Raw genomic sequence first — 17,637 nt, 5'->3', positions numbered from 1 at the left:
TTAACACTTCATCTACTGTAAATGTTGATAGGGACCACAGTCGTGGGTTTAGATCTACACAGAAGCACCTCAGTGCCCTGCAGAGATTTAACCAGAAGCCGACAACCATACCAAACATAACCAAGAATACCTAAAGGTCATTTCTCCATCTACATTTCCTTCACAAATACCTAAAGGTCATTTCTCCATCTATATATGCTTCACAAATACATTTGCCTGTACTGGGTCAGAGACTATGACCTAAAGGGGGGGGGGGGGGGGGGGGGGTGAAGGTCCTGGAATGGAAAATCTGCTTGTGTTCACATACAAGTCCATTCTACAACATGGCTGAAACACAAAAGGGAGGTTAGCTTGTGTTAGCAGTTAGCTCCTCTTCAGGAAAATCTGAGGCCCATTGGATTTTTTTGGTTTGATTTTATTAACCATTTTATTAACCATTCACCATAAAGTGTTCTGGATAAAAAATAATATAGTTCAATACTGTTCTCTGTTCATTCTATTGTTCTACAGACTCTTAACAATAATCTGGCACTGGCGTTTACAAAGTGGAATCAAGAAGACTAAAACAGCTCTGAAATGAACGTGGAACAAACCTCATGTGTGTGGTTATTCCACACCACATTATCCTTTGGCCCATAATACTCTTTGGCTTGTAAGAGTGCACTCATGACTCTTATGTTTTGTCTGTAGTATCGCTATGACAACAGCATATATTCAACAGATCTATGTATTGCTTTTTCTCATCAAATATGAAGTGGAATGCTCTGTTGGTGTTGGCCCCGCCTTTGTTCCACTGTCCCCGCCCACCCAGTTCCTGTACTTGCGCTCTGGAAAGGGTGGAACTTCTGAACAGCTTATGAGGGAGTTGTTCAACTTGATGACTGGAAGGGTTAGGGTTAGGGCATCCCTATCCTCAAGGTGAGATCTCCTGTCCAGGTCAAAGTTCACCTGGATGGAGTTAGAGGAGTCAGAGGAGGGAGAGGAGAGAGTGAGGGCAGGAACAACACCTTCCCACGACGAATGGATGTTGAGTTCACATAATGCCAGAGAGCCATTGCTGAAGGTTACTTGTGGATGTAAGTGTTTTCTTGATTTGGTTTTCCCGCGTCTCTCCGACCGAGTTGGAATGGGGTTTTGTTGACGGTCACGGTTCTCATAGAGGAGTGTGTTGGCACAAATAAAGACAAAAAGGCCCAGTCCCATGATGACAGGACCAACCAGTTTCAGTTTCTCCGCTGGCGTCCGACCAGTGGACACCTGATGTGGTGGCAATTTCCAGGCATGGTGAGGCCAGTACCCACCCACTGCCACGCCTATCCCTACAAGCAGCAAGACACCAGCGAATAGCAGACAAGCGCCAGGAGCGGAACGCAGATTCAGCCCACCAATCACAGGCCCAGGATCTTCCTGAGGGTCTGAGCCCAGAACAGGAATATCTTTCCCCGTCTGCTCCACTGCAGACATTCCACTGTAGAAAAAAAGCACAAATAATCTTACTATTAATTCATTCATTATGCTCCTTCATGCAGTATGTTCCCAAATGTATAAGTATAGCAATATGGATGTCAGTGTGTTCTTTTTTTTCTATGCATATTATAGGTGAACTATATTTCCTCATTAATCATTTTAAACTACCAAGCATAAATTTGTACATTTGTTGTAGATTGAAATGGCTGTGGTTCAGGTTCCTATTTTGCTGTATAGCAACAGTTATCAAAAAATGTAATAGACTCTAATGGACTGTGGTAGACTGTAATCAATTGTATTGGATTCGAATAGACTGTAATAGACTCTAGTATACAGTAATAGACTGTAGTAGACTAATAGACTGTAGCAGACTCTAACAGCTACAATTGACTGTAATAAATGGGTGTTAGAAGGACATCGTGGCTATATATAAATTGTGCTATACTATTTAAAGTTTTATTTTAGAATTTTAAAAATACTAATTTTTACTAATTAATTTTTTTATTATATTAAAAATTATCCGAAGCTGCTGTTTTTACTTACATTAATGTTTAAGAAGCCAATTCATTTGTTTTACAGCGTGCCACTAGCCGACGGGGTTAAACATTTTACCAGTATGGGGCACTATTGGATGTAGCAGCCGAAGGAGAAAACCTTTGTAATAGTTAACTAGCTCCTTAGTAAAATGACGGTGGTTCATACCCTCTCGAGATCTTGAACATAGGTCAGCGGTGAAAGGTAGCCCAGGTCATACTGAATTTATTCAGCACTTGTTTGAAACTCACCGTAAATATAGTAAAACATTTGCAAGATGATGCACAACATATGGAGTTGCGCTAATGGAGGTGTCCCAGATGTTGAATTTAAACCTACAAACATAGTGTAGGCTGCCAGAAGCGATCTTAAACATACACGTGGTCTTGTTCTAGTAGTTTTAACACGTGGAATATGACATTTCTATTTGGATTTGAACGTTATTTCTATTGCAAGAGCCTTGTGGAATATAAGCCGGACAGGAAACATCGGAACACAAAAACGCAGGGAAAACACACACACACACACACACAAACAAACAAGTTACAAGTGCTGTATTATAAAGTGTTGTATTAGAAATATTAAGTCTTTTTCAAAATTACTACATGCCAATTGTGAATGCAATGCTTTAAACTAACGGTGCTATTCATGCACGAACGAAACTGATGATTCTATATCGTTCCACTTTGTTCGACACATTGCAAATCATTTCTCTCGTCGTTTTTAATTTGAGCCATGTCTCTCTCCTGTCTGACACACGCGCGCGCGCGCGCACACACGTTTAATATCCTTATATGGTCATTTCACCTCACCGGCTAACTTTAACACCTGCACCTTTATCTTTCCCCTCGGTCGCGGCACATCTGTTGTCGCTAGAACCTCATTTGGTCCCGTCCAGACGAAAACAAGTAGCATTAGTGATCCACTTTGTAATCTTGTACTTGGTCCAAACCCCACTCTCTTCAATCTCGCTTTAGTTACGCATAAATCGCTCCATCAGTGTTGCTCCGCTGGATGTCTGAGGGGAAGTCGCGCTGTTCATATGATAGAACAGATTTAATCTCGGGCTTAAGTTCACCCGGTGACGTCAGAGCGCATCAGAGAGCTCGAGAGAGCTGGAGTGTAGAGTTAAGGGTCATGGGAAGAGCCGCGCCGCCCTGCTCGCTCCCACGGTAGGTATGCCGACCTATTCTTAGCGTGTCTTGGGACTCGAGCTTAATTTAAGACGTCTCTTTCTGTTCACTGTTTGTTAAAAGACGTTCAACTAATTCGGCTTTGTTTCTGGGTCATGCAATGTTGTCTCGCAAGCTTATTCTATTAAGGACAGCAAGTTTCAAAGCTGTCTCCATAATCAAGACATTAAATGTCCTTAGCTCTGAGGTCACGCTTAAGTGTTGTTATAATACAGACACGTGCGGGAGGCGCTCCAGTGACGCACTGACACCATGGAATCTCACTAGGAAAGGGCAGAGGGTTATATCTTGTTGCTAGCTGACCATGGGCTTGGTTTGCCTTGTTTATCAGTAGCAGATCAAAAATATATAAAGAGAAATCCAATATACATAGGAGAGATCAGATACATGTCTGTGTGATGAGTGTGGTTGAACACTAACATGTAAGGGAATAAGGAGACTGCAGCCCCATATAAGGAAATACTAGACTAAATAATCAAGAGAGCTTTTTCATGCTGTGTGGTCATTGAAAGAAAAACACAATGGTATTAATGGGCTAAAATTCTAGTCACACTACACTATTGTGCAATATGACTTTTAAAGTGACCTGCAAATACTCTGATCAAATGTTTACTTGGTCTGTTTCGTCAATGACTACCATTTTTAAAAAGCACGTCATCCGTCGATCACACAGACGGCGCACAGGCAGGGCCCGGTAAGCTAAAGCAAGCTGGCACCGGGCAAGATGGAACTCGGTTTATTCTATCAGCCCAGACTCTTGGGTGACCTGTTTGCAGTGGAACTTGTCTGCACGTTTTGCTCTGTACACACACACATACACAAATCAGTAGAACATTCTTAACACAGGAAGGAAATCACTGTACATCATTTTACAAATGGTATAGTTTTCACAAAGCGCAATTTTTCATACTAGTACACATCAACGTATACATTCATTGTAAGATTTGCCCGAACTAAGAGATTCCCTGATGCAAAACACACACACACACACACACACACACACACACACACACACACACACACACACACACACACACACACACACACACACACACACACACACACACACACACACACACCTCTCCCTAGTGGCCTTACATTTGTCCATTCTGGGTGTTGCATGTTCATATACAAAGGACTGTTTTTGCATGGTTTTAAAAAATCACTTTGTACATTTCAAGTAAAAATGTTCCACCATTGTGGAATTTGTTCACACTTGCAACTCCAGTTAAGCACACGTTTAATATCCATAAAACCATAAATAAAACTGCTAATCGCTTGATGTTACAGATTTTTAGGAACCTTATGGTTCCTTGCGTTCTGTAGTCTAAACTGTTTATCCGAATCAAATTGCTGGGTAAAATGGGAAATAAATAAAATCAGAATTAAAGGGGCAAAAGTGAAGCTCAGGTAGAACATGTAAATTAGGCTACCGAGGGATGAGTGAGGAAGTCTGTGGAGCGCAGGGCCCTCCAATCATTGTACAACAGGATGAACGCTAGACGCCCACTTTTCAACCACTAGAACCATCAATTTGTTGAATTAACTGTCAATCACAGGGTGACCTCAGTATGTACTTCCCAACAGCATTACTCTGAGGACTGCATATAGCTGGGAAAAGATGCAGGAAAAGTCAGACTAGGTTGTGACTGGTCAGCAGGGGGCAGGGCTAACCCTCATGTGCGCTCTTCAAAGGGGGCCGGGCTGTACCTCATCCAACACTTCAAAAGGGGCGTAGATATTCGTCACACTCTTCAAAAGGAGGCTGGGCTGCATATCATTTGCACTCTTCAAAGGGGGCGGGCCTATTCCTCATCAGCACTCATTAGCAGGGTCAGGGCCACGCCTCATCAGCAAAAGGGGCGGGGCTTCTCAGCAACACTGCTGAAGGAGGCGGTGCTACTCCTCATCTGCGCTCTTCAACATCACAATGCAGTTGTAGATTTTTAGAGCAGGGCCCAACTTGATGCTCAGGATCTTCACGATGTCAGACTGGGTGAGGAGCAGAAAGGACTCGCCGTCAATCTGCTGTACGAGCAACACAGTGAGAACGGGTCAGGTGGTTAGTGCTACAGGCCCACAGCAGGAAGCGGCCGCCATTAAGTCTTTTTCTCAGGCCAAAGTTCATTTGTACCTCATTCCTGAAAACGGCGGCATGTTCACGGCAGCCTGGCAACCTGCGCACGAAACACGCGACCTGGCAGAATAAAGCACAAACGCCAGCGCTCACAATCACTGCCTTCCACATGTGACGGTGAGGGTGTGTGCTGCAGGCGTGCGAGGGTGTGTGTGTGTGCTGCAGGCGTGCGTGTGTGTAGGTGTGCACCTCCTCTGTGCTCCACTTGGCCACAGTCTTAGCGTTGAGGCCGAGGGCTTCAGGTAGCAGCTTGCCATGTTTCTCCCAGCAGTGCTGGATTCGGGGAGGCTCCCAACCACAGAACACAGACTCGTGCAGGAACTGCTGCAGACAGTCTGAAACACACACACACACACACACACACACACACACACACACACACACACACACACACACACACGGCAGGATGTTAAGCTTCCAGCAGTGGGTGTGCGCAGCACTCGAGGGGTGTCATGTAATTTGAGGGTGTCGAGCTAATCTCCAGCAGGGGGCGTGTCTGAGCCAGGCCGGTGAACAGGTTGTTCTCCACACCTTTTCCATTTCCCTCTCGCTTCACCTGCTGGGGCTTCAGGCATTTGGCAGTTGTTACTCTGCAGCATACAGGAAAAGAGCGCAATCAGATGTGCACACCGCAGATTCCCCACCTCCCCAACCTTTCCCTCCCTCCCTCCCTCCCTCCAGGGCAGGGCAGGTGCTGACCTGGCAGCCGGGGAGGGGTCTGGAGCATCGGCCACTGGTTCCTGGGTGGTGGTGGGGGGCGTCGGAGCGGGGGTCTGAGCGAGAGACTCTGTGCGGCGGTGTCGTGGAGGGCCGCTCAGAGTGATGGGCCTCTCGCCGCTCAGCCTGTCTGGCAGCAGGCCCTCCTTATTCAGATTCAGCTCGGAGTACGGACAGCTCACGGCCCTGACAGAGGCGGAGGGAGGGAGAGAGGGTCACACGCTGGTTTTTATGATTTGAACGGTTCCATGATGGTGTAAATACAGTGTGTCATCAGCATTATTGACTAACCATGGTTCATTGTCTCTGAATATGGACTGATCCCAGATTTGGTTAATTGCTACATTTTGAATAATGCTGTGAAATTGTGCTGCCATTTCAGATTTTAAGGACCATCATTTGACACAATAAAACATTCCACCAGATGACCACAAGAGGGTGCCATTTAGCACAAGCACCGTAGTTCCAAAATACCAGCTAGATACCAGCTGCTGATCTGGGTAATCTCTGGGTAATCTCTAGATTCTAGTTATACACTCTAGAGTAATTTTTTGGTGTACATTTTTTTTGTTTATGTGTCTTTGAAACTTTATTATAATCTTGTGTGGTTTGGCTGAAATTCAGAAACCAGTATATTAAAGGATATGGCCACTATAATCCTGGCTTCTCCAGTGTGAGCTGTATGTGTCTCCGTGGCAGTGTGTTGTTACTAACGTGTAGTGTGTTCCATAGCGGGGGCCTTTGATGTGTCCGACACCATTGCATCCAGGGGTAGGACAGCCTTGGCCTGGTAGGGCAGGGGTATCAATGGAATCTACACACAACAGCCTTTAGTTAGTGTTTCACCCACACACACCCATACACACAACAGTCTTTAATTACTACTTAACCAATCAGCCACAACGCTGAAATCACTGACAGGTCACATGAGTGACGTTGATTATCTCATTATTTCTTGAAGTCAAGTTGGAAGCAGGAAAAATGGGCATGTTAAGGATCTTTGTGACTTTGAGAAGGACCAAACTTGTGGGGTGTTCCTGTATGCTGTGGTCGGTATCGACCAAATAAGGATAACGAGTGACGTGTGTCGGGACGGTACAGGCCTTTGGGCCAGTGTCCCAGAACAGCTACCGTAGCACGGCTGCACACGCGAACGCTGGCAGTGATATGGTGGTGTGCTTCCTGCGTGGCTCTTCGAGTGTCCTGGGTCAAGTCCATAAACAAGACGCGGATGCCTGATGGATGCGAGCAAGTTCTAGACACGTGAAAGTTCTGGTCATAAAGGCCCAGTGAACCAATATAAATGTAAAGAGGAGTCCATTTTTATTGTGTCCCAGAAACAAAACTTCACTTCTGCATTCAGTTCTCTTTGGTGGCCTCTCTAAAGCGTTCACCCATAGGTTTGTATGTGTACGTGTGCGTCTGTGTTTACATCTGTATGTGTCTATATGCATACAGGTGTGTCTATATGTATATATGTGTGTCTCTGTGTGTATACACTACTCACAAAAAAGTATATTTCACTTTCAGGTGAAATTTATGGAAAACTTAATGTACACACTACAGTGATATTATATCTAGAAAGCAGGGCATTTAAGTAGAAGCATGCAATGGTGATTGTCATCTCAAACAATTTATTGAAAGAAAGGCCAACAACAGTGGTGTTTACCTCAACAAAGATTTTCAATGTCTCAGTATCTTGTCATGTGCCCTTGAGCATCAATTACAGCTCGACAACGACGTCTCACGCTGTCCACAAGTCGACTTATTGTCTGTTGAGGTATTACATCACACTCTTATTGAAGGGCCCTCAGGTCACTGAAGTTCTGGGCTACAGAGTTATGAGCCTCTACGCAGTGACTCAGCTGATCTCATAGGTTTTCTATGTGATTCAGGTCTGGAGAAAGTGCAGGCCACTCCATTTGAGGAACCCCAGTTTCCAGCAGCCATTCCTTAATGATGTGAGCATCATCGTCCATGAAGATGAAATTAGGTCAGTGTTGTTCATGCAGAGGCACAATGACTGGATTAATGTTATTCAAGTAGTACGGGCTCGTCATTGTACAACCACAAAGTGAGTGGCAGCTCTGTATTTACTAGACACACCTGCCCACAATGCAACACCACCACCACCACCACCATCAAATGCTCGTCTGGTGACAACTGTGGCAGATGCAGTGCGCTCTCTCTCTCCTTGACACCCAGTGGCTGCATACATCTAAGAACATCCGGCTTGTGGCCTCGCAATGGCAAAGTGCTTTTGATCAATTGTTAGGTGTCAACTTGGTCTCATGATGTCAAAATGTGAGCAGCATGATGAAGCAGGAAATGTATTTGAGGATTCATGGATCACACACCTGTTGTGAATTTTGCTGTTAAGCTCCTAGTGAGATAATAAGTACTGACACACTGAAAAGCTAGACATTCAAATGTTGAGGCCACAGTCCACTCACATGTTAAGGGTAGAGTGCAAAGCCAAACGTCCCTAACTTCTTGTGAGTAGTGTATTTCAAAGAACATTCAAATAATCTCAAATCTAAGTTAGTCAATATTTGTTTAATAATAACATGTACTATTTCATTGGTTTGACATCTTCCCTGTTTTTTAAAGTCAAAAATAATAAAAAATAAACAGAGTAGGCATGTCCAAACTTTTGACCGAGTGTATGTATGCATTTATGTGTGTGTGTGTGTGTGTGTGTTACCATTAGGGTGCTGTAGAGGGTGGCCAGTTTTTTGGCACCACCCCACAGGATGCAGGTCACTGCTGTCAGCATCCAGCCAGTAATCATATTCATCACTCCAGCCATCAAAATGGATCTGGGAAACACACACATACACACGTGCACAGTTAATGTCTAAAGCACAGTGGCTTTGACAGTACCACAGTATCTGGCTTTCCCTGAAGTATAAAAAAAATCATCCCTCCTGCAATTAATAAAGTTAATCTTGCATTAAGTTCTTTACACTGGAAACATACAAATGTCTTTGGGTATTGAACTAGTGTAAATGATCTGGGAGTGAGTACTGCAGTCTGAACCTTCACTCTGTGGTCCTCTGTGCCTGCGATGTTGGCCACACGGATGAGCACAGCGTTCCGCTTGTCCACCGCCTCAAGCTTCATCCCTATCTGGAACCCATGGGGGGGTCTCTGAGGATGGGGCACAGTGGTCAGAGCTGCGTTAGCCCTCGGCACCACACCCACACACACACACACACGCATGTTTCAGTTTTGTGTTTGACTCCGCCTCCTCGTCAATCTTCACCTGTTTAAAAGCTCTAGCAGGTGCTGCCTGGCTTCCAGTCTCTTCCAGATATTTCTCCCAGGAGAAACTTTTTGGCTGTTTGTACTCTGAGACACACAAACCCCAAACATCATTGATAAAGTATTCATGTATTTTCTAAAATGATGAAATAAAAACAAAACCGCTCCCACCGGCAGGGGTGGTAAGTGTTAACTCCGCCTCCTCACAGAAGCCAACTGGATGAATATATGGGCTGCTGGCATCACACCTGGTAACAAATACACACACATTTAAGTGTGTGTGTGTGTGTGTAATACCACACACACACTTATGGGTAGCCACCATAGACTGTATTTACAAGTTTGTAAACTAACATTAGTTTGTTGAAATAGCAGTGAAGCAATTCTAACTTTAATTCAGGTTGAACATTGATTAAATAAAAACATTAATCAAGATCATGTTAGTTAGTAAATAATATGAACATTATCCCGTATCCTGATCGGGAAAATAACGTGCAATTAAATATGCACATGCTCCATCTCCTCAATGTCTTAAAACCACACAGTCCATATATCTATATATGTATTTATAAACATGTGCACACTTTTTCATACCAATAATCATACGTATCGTCCCAGTTGTCAAAGTGGATGAGGAGACGGTTGTCCACCACCGCGGTGACTGTTGCTACACATATGAGTGACGGGTTTTTGCGGTCGACGGCCTCCAGTTTCATCCCAGCACGAAATCCTGAAGGGGTGACGGACTGCAAGAGGCCATTATGCCCATCAGACCAATACGAACCGACTACAAACACCCACTAAAACCATCAGTGACTGCACGACTACCAGATCACACATGTCAAGATATTTTACAAGCACCCAGTAAGCATGTTACACTAATGATATACATCAGAACTGACTACAAACATCTACTACAGCTATTATAAACATCAACTACAATTATCTATTATAGCTATTATAAACATCATCGCTGATCACTTCAAGACTTAAGAAAAGGGCACGTCTGATGTTATTACTTACTGTATTAAGACTTTTAAAAAGATGTTTAGGAGCCAGCTGGCCTCTACAGTTCTTAACATAAGTGTTCCAGTTAAATTCTCCATCTCTACAGCCTACAGGCAAACACACACACGCACACAGACACATATCTTAACTTCATGTCCAATAAAATTTTTTTTAAAAATCCAGAATAATCTCAGTACCACAAAGGCATCACAGATTCAAGTATGTGTTACAGCACTGTAATAACCTGGTAAGTTTGCAATGCCACACAAAAACCCCATCTAACTGTTACAGGAAAAACAAACAAATAAATCTTAAGCTGTTTTCTCAATCCATTCTTTTGTACACTGTTGGAAAGTTCTTTTTCTCAATCAGAATTTACCAATTCTTTAAAAAAGGGGCTGGAAAAACCTAGACAGAGCTCTGAGCATCAAGCTCCTCCCCTGACTCAGTTACTCCTCCCCCAACCACACCCCCTCTCCCTCTAGGCGGGGCTTGGTTCTAGCTGCACCTTTGGGCAGTAGGAGTTTGAGGCCCATCTTCTCACACCAGCCTGGAGGCTTTATGTCCCATGAATCTGCATTTACCCAGAAGTCATAGCACTCAGGGTAGCCATCGAAATGTAGTCTCACCCTGTAGCCCTGCACCTGATGGGGAGAAGTCAAAAACCAATCACAATCGTTTCATCATTTCACACCTCATCATTCACAAAATCATCACTAGTATAATCTTAAATTTCAGTTCCAAAATGGTCTTACAGCGACAGTTACACTGCACTCCAGTAAACCTTTAGTCATGAAAGCTCCTCCCACTACACAGCATGGCCCACCCACTCAGTGACCTTAGTCCCCGAGTTACCTCTGCCACTGTAAGGACACAGAAGAGAGCGGAGTGACACGGGTCCAGGCCTTCTAACTTCATTCCAACTTTAAACCCGTTCCTGCTCTGAGGAAAGGACTGGTGCTGTATGCACACACACACACAAGTTCAAATATTCCCACATAACTGCTGCACATATTTGCTTAATTTAAAAGCACACGGCGCTGCAGTATAAATGGCGGTGTAGGCCTCACCTCTTTAAAGAGTTTCAGGGGCACACTGACGGCCTTCACCTCCTCCAAGTAGACCGGCCAGCTCCAAGCTTTCTTCTTCACAGGACTCACTGTTACTGCGGCAACAGTGTCCAGTACATTAGCCCAAACTCTCTAACTTTTTTGTGTGATTTAATGCAAAGATATTAAATGTTATTTAATATTTTTGTTAATTAATTATTAATGTATATTAATAATTAAATTCAATCATGCCATACAAAATCCATCCAGGAGCATCACGAGACAACCCAGGCGTGTACGTGTGCTGGACACTCTGGATAACCCCAGAGTGTGTGTGTGTGTGGGTTTTGTGTGCTGGACAGTCTGGATAACTCAGGTGTGTATGTGCTGGACATTTACCCAATCTGGCGAGTTTAGCTGCTTTTCGGCCTTTTGAAGTTTTAAACCTCTCCTGGAAAGCAAAGAGCAGCTTATTAATACCACACAAAACATGCTGTGAGTATGAGAGTATATGTGTGTGTGTATACTGTGAGTATGAGAGTATATGTGTGTGTGTATACTGTGAGTATGAGAGTATATGTGTGTGTGTTTGTGTGCAATTGTGTCACCTCCTCTTCCTCCACGTTTTCCTCTTCCTCCCCATCAGACTCCATGAACATCTTCTTCTTCTTCCGAACACGTTTGCCTAAACGCTCCCCTTCCCCCGGGTCACCTGGAGTGGACCTGCCATTTACACATACATACACATACATACACACACACACACACACACACACACACACACACACACACACACACACACACACACACACACACACACACACACACACACACAGTATCAGTGATGTAGGACCACAGCGCCAGGCTAACAGGTCTGGTTCACGTGGAGGGGTGGGTATGCCTGGGCGGAGTCAGGCTAACAGGCCTGGTTCACGTGGAGGGGTGGGCGTGTCTGGGCGGAGTCAAGCTAACAGGTCTGGTTCACGTGGAGGGGTGGGCGTGTCTGGGCGGAGTCAGGCTAACAGGCCTGGTTCACGTGGAGGGGTGGGCGTGTCTGGGCGGAGTCAGGCTAACAGGCCTGGTTCACGTGGAGGGGTGGGCGTGTCTGGGCGGAGTCATGCTAACAGGTCTGGTTCACGTGGAGGGGTGGGCGTGTCTGGGCGGAGTCAGGCTAACAGGTCTGGTTCATGTGGAGGGGTGGGCGTGTCTGGGCGGAGTCAGGCTAACAGGCCTGGTTCACGTGGATGGGTGGGCGTGTCTGGGCGGAGTCAGGCTAACAGGCCTGGTTCACGTGGAGGAGTGGGCGTGTCTGGGCGGAGTCAAGCTAACAGGTCTGGTTCACGTGGAGGGGTGGGCGTGTCTGGGCGGAGTCAGGCTAACAGGCCTGGTTCACGTGGAGGGGTGGGCGTGTCTGGGCGGAGTCATGCTAACAGGTCTGGTTCACGTGGAGGGGTGGGCGTGTCTGGGCGGAGTCAAGCTAACAGGTCTGGTTCATGTGGAGGGGTGGGCGTGTCTGGGCGGAGTCAGGCTAACAGGCCTGGTTCACGTGGAGGGGTGGGCGTGTCTGGGCGGAGTCAGGCTAACAGGCCTGGTTCACGTGGAGGGGTGGGCGTGTCTGGGCGGAGTCAGGCTAACAGGCCTGGTTCACGTGGAGGGGTGGGCGTGTCTGGGCGGAGTCAGGCTAACAGGCCTGGTTCACGTGGAGGGGTGGGCGTGTCTGGGCGGAGTCAAGCTAACAGGTCTGGTTCATGTGGAGGGGTGGGCGTGTCTGGGCGGAGTCAGGCTAACAGGCCTGGTTCACGTGGAGGGGTGGGCGTGTCTGGGCGGAGTCAGGCTAACAGGCCTGGTTCACGTGGAGGGGTGGGCGTGTCTGGGCGGAGTCAGGCTAACAGGCCTGGTTCATGTGGAGGGGTGGGCGTGTCTGGGCGGAGTCAGGCTAACAGGCCTGGTTCATGTGGAGGGGTGGGCGTGTCTGGGCGGAGTCAGGCTAACAGGTCTGGTTCATGTGCAGGGGTGGGTGTGTCTGGGCGGAGTCAGGCTAACAGGCCTGGTTCACGTGGAGGGGTGGGCGTGTCTGGGCGGAGTCAGGCTAACAGGCCTGGTTCACGTGGAGGGGTGGGCGTGTCTGGGCGGAGTCAGGCTAACAGGCCTGGTTCACGTGAGGGTTTACCTGCCGCTGCAGGGCTGCACACACACCGGGCTGCAGAACTTGCCCTGCAGGAAGGACTCCTGAGAACCAGAGTGTCCACAGGAGCTGCAGCTAGCCACGTCCACACTAGGCCCTTCCACAGGACCAGGGCTGCCTGCCACACGGAGCTCCAGCCCCGGGATGGCCACCTGCGCCTGGTGTCTGGGGGGATCAGCTACACCACAAAAACAACAGGCAGTGTCATCGTAACCTTTTCTGTCTGGAGAGAACACTCACGGCGCAAACGGAGCTGTGCCACTTCACCGTGCTGAAACAATGGAGTGGAGACTTGTTTTATTATTTTAACTACACACATCTACAGGCAGTCATGGTCTGGTGGTTAGGGAACCGGTCTTGTGACCAGAGGGTTGTGGGTTCGATTCCCAGGCCTGAGGTGCCCTTGAGCAAGGCACCTAACCCCAACTGCTCCCCTGGAAAAATTTCAATTGAGGTGAAAATCACAATTGACAAATATGACACATTTAATCTTAATTTTTAATTAAGATTGCCATGCTAAAGTACTAACCCACGGTGTTCGCATGCTGCTCTCTGCCCGTCTGGGTCTGCGGACCCTGTTCGGAAGGGTTGGTGGGCTCAGGAGAGGAGGTGCTGTTGGGGGGCGTGGTTTCAGCCTCTACGCACAATGGCCCCTCCTCTTTGACTTTAGAGTCCAGGTCCGTTACAATCTCCAGCGTGCCAAATTCCGTCATCCGAAACTTTAAAAAAAGAAGAGAGTGAAAGAGAGACAGATACTTACACCCACCCAATCGCAGCTGTCCTTACAACTCAAAGAGTTATTCGCCAGGGATACTGTTTGCTGAACACTCGATTATCTGGTCCAAGTGTGGAGGAAGCTGGAAGAAACCACAACTACAAACTGGTCAAGAAAGGGTGGAGATACACTTAGGAACCACTGGCCTATGGTCATCCACAACAGAGTGAGTGAACTACAACCACATTACAGCAGAGCTCAGGGGAGGCAGGTCTGCGATATACATCACATGAAGACATAGACCAGCCACGATCTGCTCCTGCTCAGGTCTTTACATCCACATTTAGTGGGCAAAACATTATAACAACCTGTATATGATTATGCGTCATCATTATGTACTCATTCATAGATGCAGCTTACAAAGCAGACCCGTCCATGTTTTAACACATATGGCGTTCACTGTTGCTTCACTGCTGCTTGTTACTTACACATAATGACATTTAAGCAGTTGCTGTCAGACTCAGTGCTGATGTGACAACACTAGAGGGCCTGGATTTCTCAGAGGTCCATGTGCTTCCTGTTTGATCTGCTTCTCTAGGATTCAGTGCACCTACGTGCAGCTTTACTGACATGCAATACAAACCACCTACTCCAGTCAGACGCCTGACCCAGTTTTGTGAATTAAGGCTCAATGAACACTCAAAAAAAACCGCACGATTGTCATTAACCACCAGTTTTTCAGTTTAATACGGTCTGTGATTGAGCTGCTGTACCCTGAGGTCACTGCCAGGCAATGTAGCGATGCCATCCTTCCAATCAAGTGCAGTCATCATGTCAAACTCCACACCAGGGGCGGGGCCATCAATGGGAGGCGTGTCCGTCATTTTTTCCTGAGAGAGAGGTGGAGTCTGAATCTTCACACCTTGTAAACTTGCTTTGCCTTTTAATGATGTGATCAGCAAAAACATACAATTAAGTTCATATGAATAGCTACATCAAACCACATCTGACCAGAGCTGTAAGGACCTCTGTACGAAACGTCCCGTTTCTGTGAAAACTGTGTACTTTACTACAATTTATAATTAATATTGTATGTGTATAAATGTGCTAGATTTCATAAACCTGTAACTATCTCACATGCCTACACCAGAGACCTTTGAGAGAGACTGGAAACATATTGTTCAGTTTAAACATTTCATTCATTGCTCTGAAGCTTAATTTATTCCGACAATATATTGAAATCGTCACACCCGTTCATCTAACAGGAAGTCAGAGAAAAGCAGTTAAAACTATGAGGTTTTGGAAGAGACACTTGACAGCGAAATTTCACATCATACATCACTACCCACGCCACCCTCATTAAATGTCCAACGGGGAGTTGATATGCATGTTCTTATTGACAAGTCTATTTATGTTTTTACTTAAATATGCATGGACTATACACAACTCCGTCTGATCAGCATTCTGCAGTCACAATTAAATCGGCTTACTTCACTGTGCAAAGTGGCACATATTGTAGTAAACGGGTATACCATCAAGTGTATAAAAAAGATAGCGAACTTGTTGGTAATTGCGAGAGAACAGCTGCCTGACACTCGGAATATAGAAGGACTCCGCCAGCGAAACGGCCGCAACTACACTTACGAAATACCTGCGCGTCCTGTCATTCGCTGCAGCGCCGCCAGGGGGAGACTTGTGTTGTTGGTACGGATTGCACCAAGCACTTAAATATGGACAAAATATGGATTTATTATTGCTAAAAATGCAATTTGTCGATAAATACAAACGAGAATAAACTCTCCCTGTTGCACCCGCTGCACTTAGTAGAGCAAAAATGGGGGAAAGCGCGGAAAATAAAAGTTAGACGAACAAGTTCAGCTTTACGTTGTTTTAAAAGAATCTTGTAAAATCTGCGGTTCAGCGATACGCAGTCAAATCTGGGGGTAAAATAGTGTAAATATTACATGTAGTTGTGTTTTCTAATGGAAAACTAGTCATTTGAGCATGTTAACAGTCGTATACTGGCGGTAACGCTGTAATAACGTTCTTAACCCATCGTTTATTTTAAATCAAATCCAATTCAAATTAGCTGCGTACACAGTGACAATGCACCTGTATACGACCCACGGACGCACTAAACTTGTTCAAAATGTTTGAGACGAGATTTCAAGTGTTGAGGGAATTTATTCCAACCATAAATAAAGTGTAATGCACGAGCGCCCATTATTAGCATTCGCCTGACACAAAATGGCGGAGGATAGCAAAGGGCCGCCGACACGTTTAAACTATGTAAATTATTGGACTTATTTTGTCTAATTAATTCGGCAGAGCCTTTAATTAGTATATGAGGGTCAAGTGTATAAGTTGTTCTGTTGCAATTTAATGTTTTCCCCCCAACCAACAAACTCCTTACTTTCCCCTTGTCACGGAATGTCGTTAGCTGCTCGGCTAAGGTGGCTAGCCTGTCTAGTTAAGCCCGACTGTGGTCCAATTCAAATGGACAGCCGGCTAGCAACTGCGACTAGCTGGGGCTAGTAATGTTAGCAGGCGGACCACAATATGCGAAATATACAGTTTCGTGATGTTATTAAAAAGAAGAAAAACATTCATAAAGACAGTTCAAGGGAGTTGCCATTTACCAATAAACAAACACACGCGCTCCGGCGCGCCTGGTCCAGAACAAATCGTGAAACGCTCGCTTTTAATTTCTTCTACATAAACTTGTCACTTCAATTTATCTTTATCGTTTTGAACATCGTTGTAAATAGTTACGATGGCCGCAAACTGTTAAACAAACCTTTCCCTGTGCAGTGATGTCGTTGTTGCTTCCATTAATCATGATATTGCGACGTATTTTTAAGAAAAATGTGCAACTCACCTCGTTTCTGTTTTAACTCTTATTTTGAGCTGGATGGCTTGGCCGCACTGCGCACGCGCGAGGTGTTGTGCCTCTTGCCAACTTCGGAGCTCGATAAACTTCAACACAATCAATAGGCTGGAAGACTAATAACGCACCGTGAAGATGGTGCATTGATAAAATACAAGTTTTTTGTTGCGCTCCACGACCTAGAACTCGTATCCAGTAGTGCCGAGGACAACATCCTATCCAGCCTCAACTTTGTGCTTGTTTCACAAATAATTTTGTTACTGGTCAGAATGGTTTGATATAAACATGCCCCCCAAACCTTGTGCCCCAGATTATCCACCGTACTATGCATGTTAAGTGTTTCATTAAACGTATATCTTATATTGCTTGAGTATATAGAATATTATGCTATGCCAATGACATACTGACCCAAACTGCCTGCTTGTTGTATTTACCTAGCTTGACCTTAAACTAGAAGGTCGTATTTTATTCAGGTCAAAGC

At 45.6% G+C, this 17,637-nt stretch overlaps 1 protein-coding gene and 1 long non-coding RNA gene across 4 annotated transcripts; one reads left to right on the top strand and one right to left on the bottom strand.

The window, feature by feature from the left end:
- Positions 1-3,055: 3,055 nt before the first annotated feature.
- Positions 3,056-8,823, top strand: LOC143519370 (uncharacterized). Its single transcript, XR_013132415.1, has 3 exons — positions 3,056-3,173; positions 7,944-8,041; positions 8,149-8,823. It is a non-coding gene; the product is annotated as an uncharacterized LOC143519370 (long non-coding RNA).
- l3mbtl1b (L3MBTL histone methyl-lysine binding protein 1b) lies at positions 3,916-17,315 on the bottom strand. Of its 3 annotated transcripts, none has more exons than XM_077012718.1 (21): positions 17,148-17,315; positions 15,043-15,159; positions 14,084-14,273; positions 13,540-13,732; positions 11,978-12,092; positions 11,769-11,820; positions 11,391-11,485; positions 11,176-11,280; positions 10,829-10,964; positions 10,336-10,427; positions 9,907-10,058; positions 9,484-9,560; positions 9,314-9,399; positions 9,088-9,198; positions 8,753-8,867; positions 6,763-6,862; positions 6,031-6,234; positions 5,863-5,921; positions 5,521-5,666; positions 5,329-5,391; positions 3,916-5,219 (listed from the first exon to the last, which is right to left on the bottom strand). In XM_077012718.1, exons 2-21 carry the CDS (start codon positions 15,151-15,153, stop codon positions 5,094-5,096), a joined length of 2,328 nt encoding a protein of 775 aa, XP_076868833.1. In that variant the 5' UTR covers positions 15,154-15,159; positions 17,148-17,315; the 3' UTR covers positions 3,916-5,093. The 3 variants fall into 3 exon arrangements, with proteins under 3 accessions (XP_076868833.1, XP_076868831.1, XP_076868832.1); XM_077012716.1 differs by having other exon boundaries at positions 3,916-5,222; positions 17,148-17,307; XM_077012717.1 differs by having other exon boundaries at positions 3,916-5,222; positions 15,043-15,209; positions 17,148-17,218.
- Between the last annotated feature and the right edge of the window lie 322 nt (positions 17,316-17,637).

Source organism: Brachyhypopomus gauderio, chromosome 7 (genome assembly GCF_052324685.1).
Source record: "Brachyhypopomus gauderio isolate BG-103 chromosome 7, BGAUD_0.2, whole genome shotgun sequence".
Classification (NCBI taxonomy): domain Eukaryota; kingdom Metazoa; phylum Chordata; class Actinopteri; order Gymnotiformes; family Hypopomidae; genus Brachyhypopomus; species Brachyhypopomus gauderio.
Note: the sequence above shows the minus strand (reverse complement) of the source record. Positions and strands in the feature narration are given on the sequence as shown.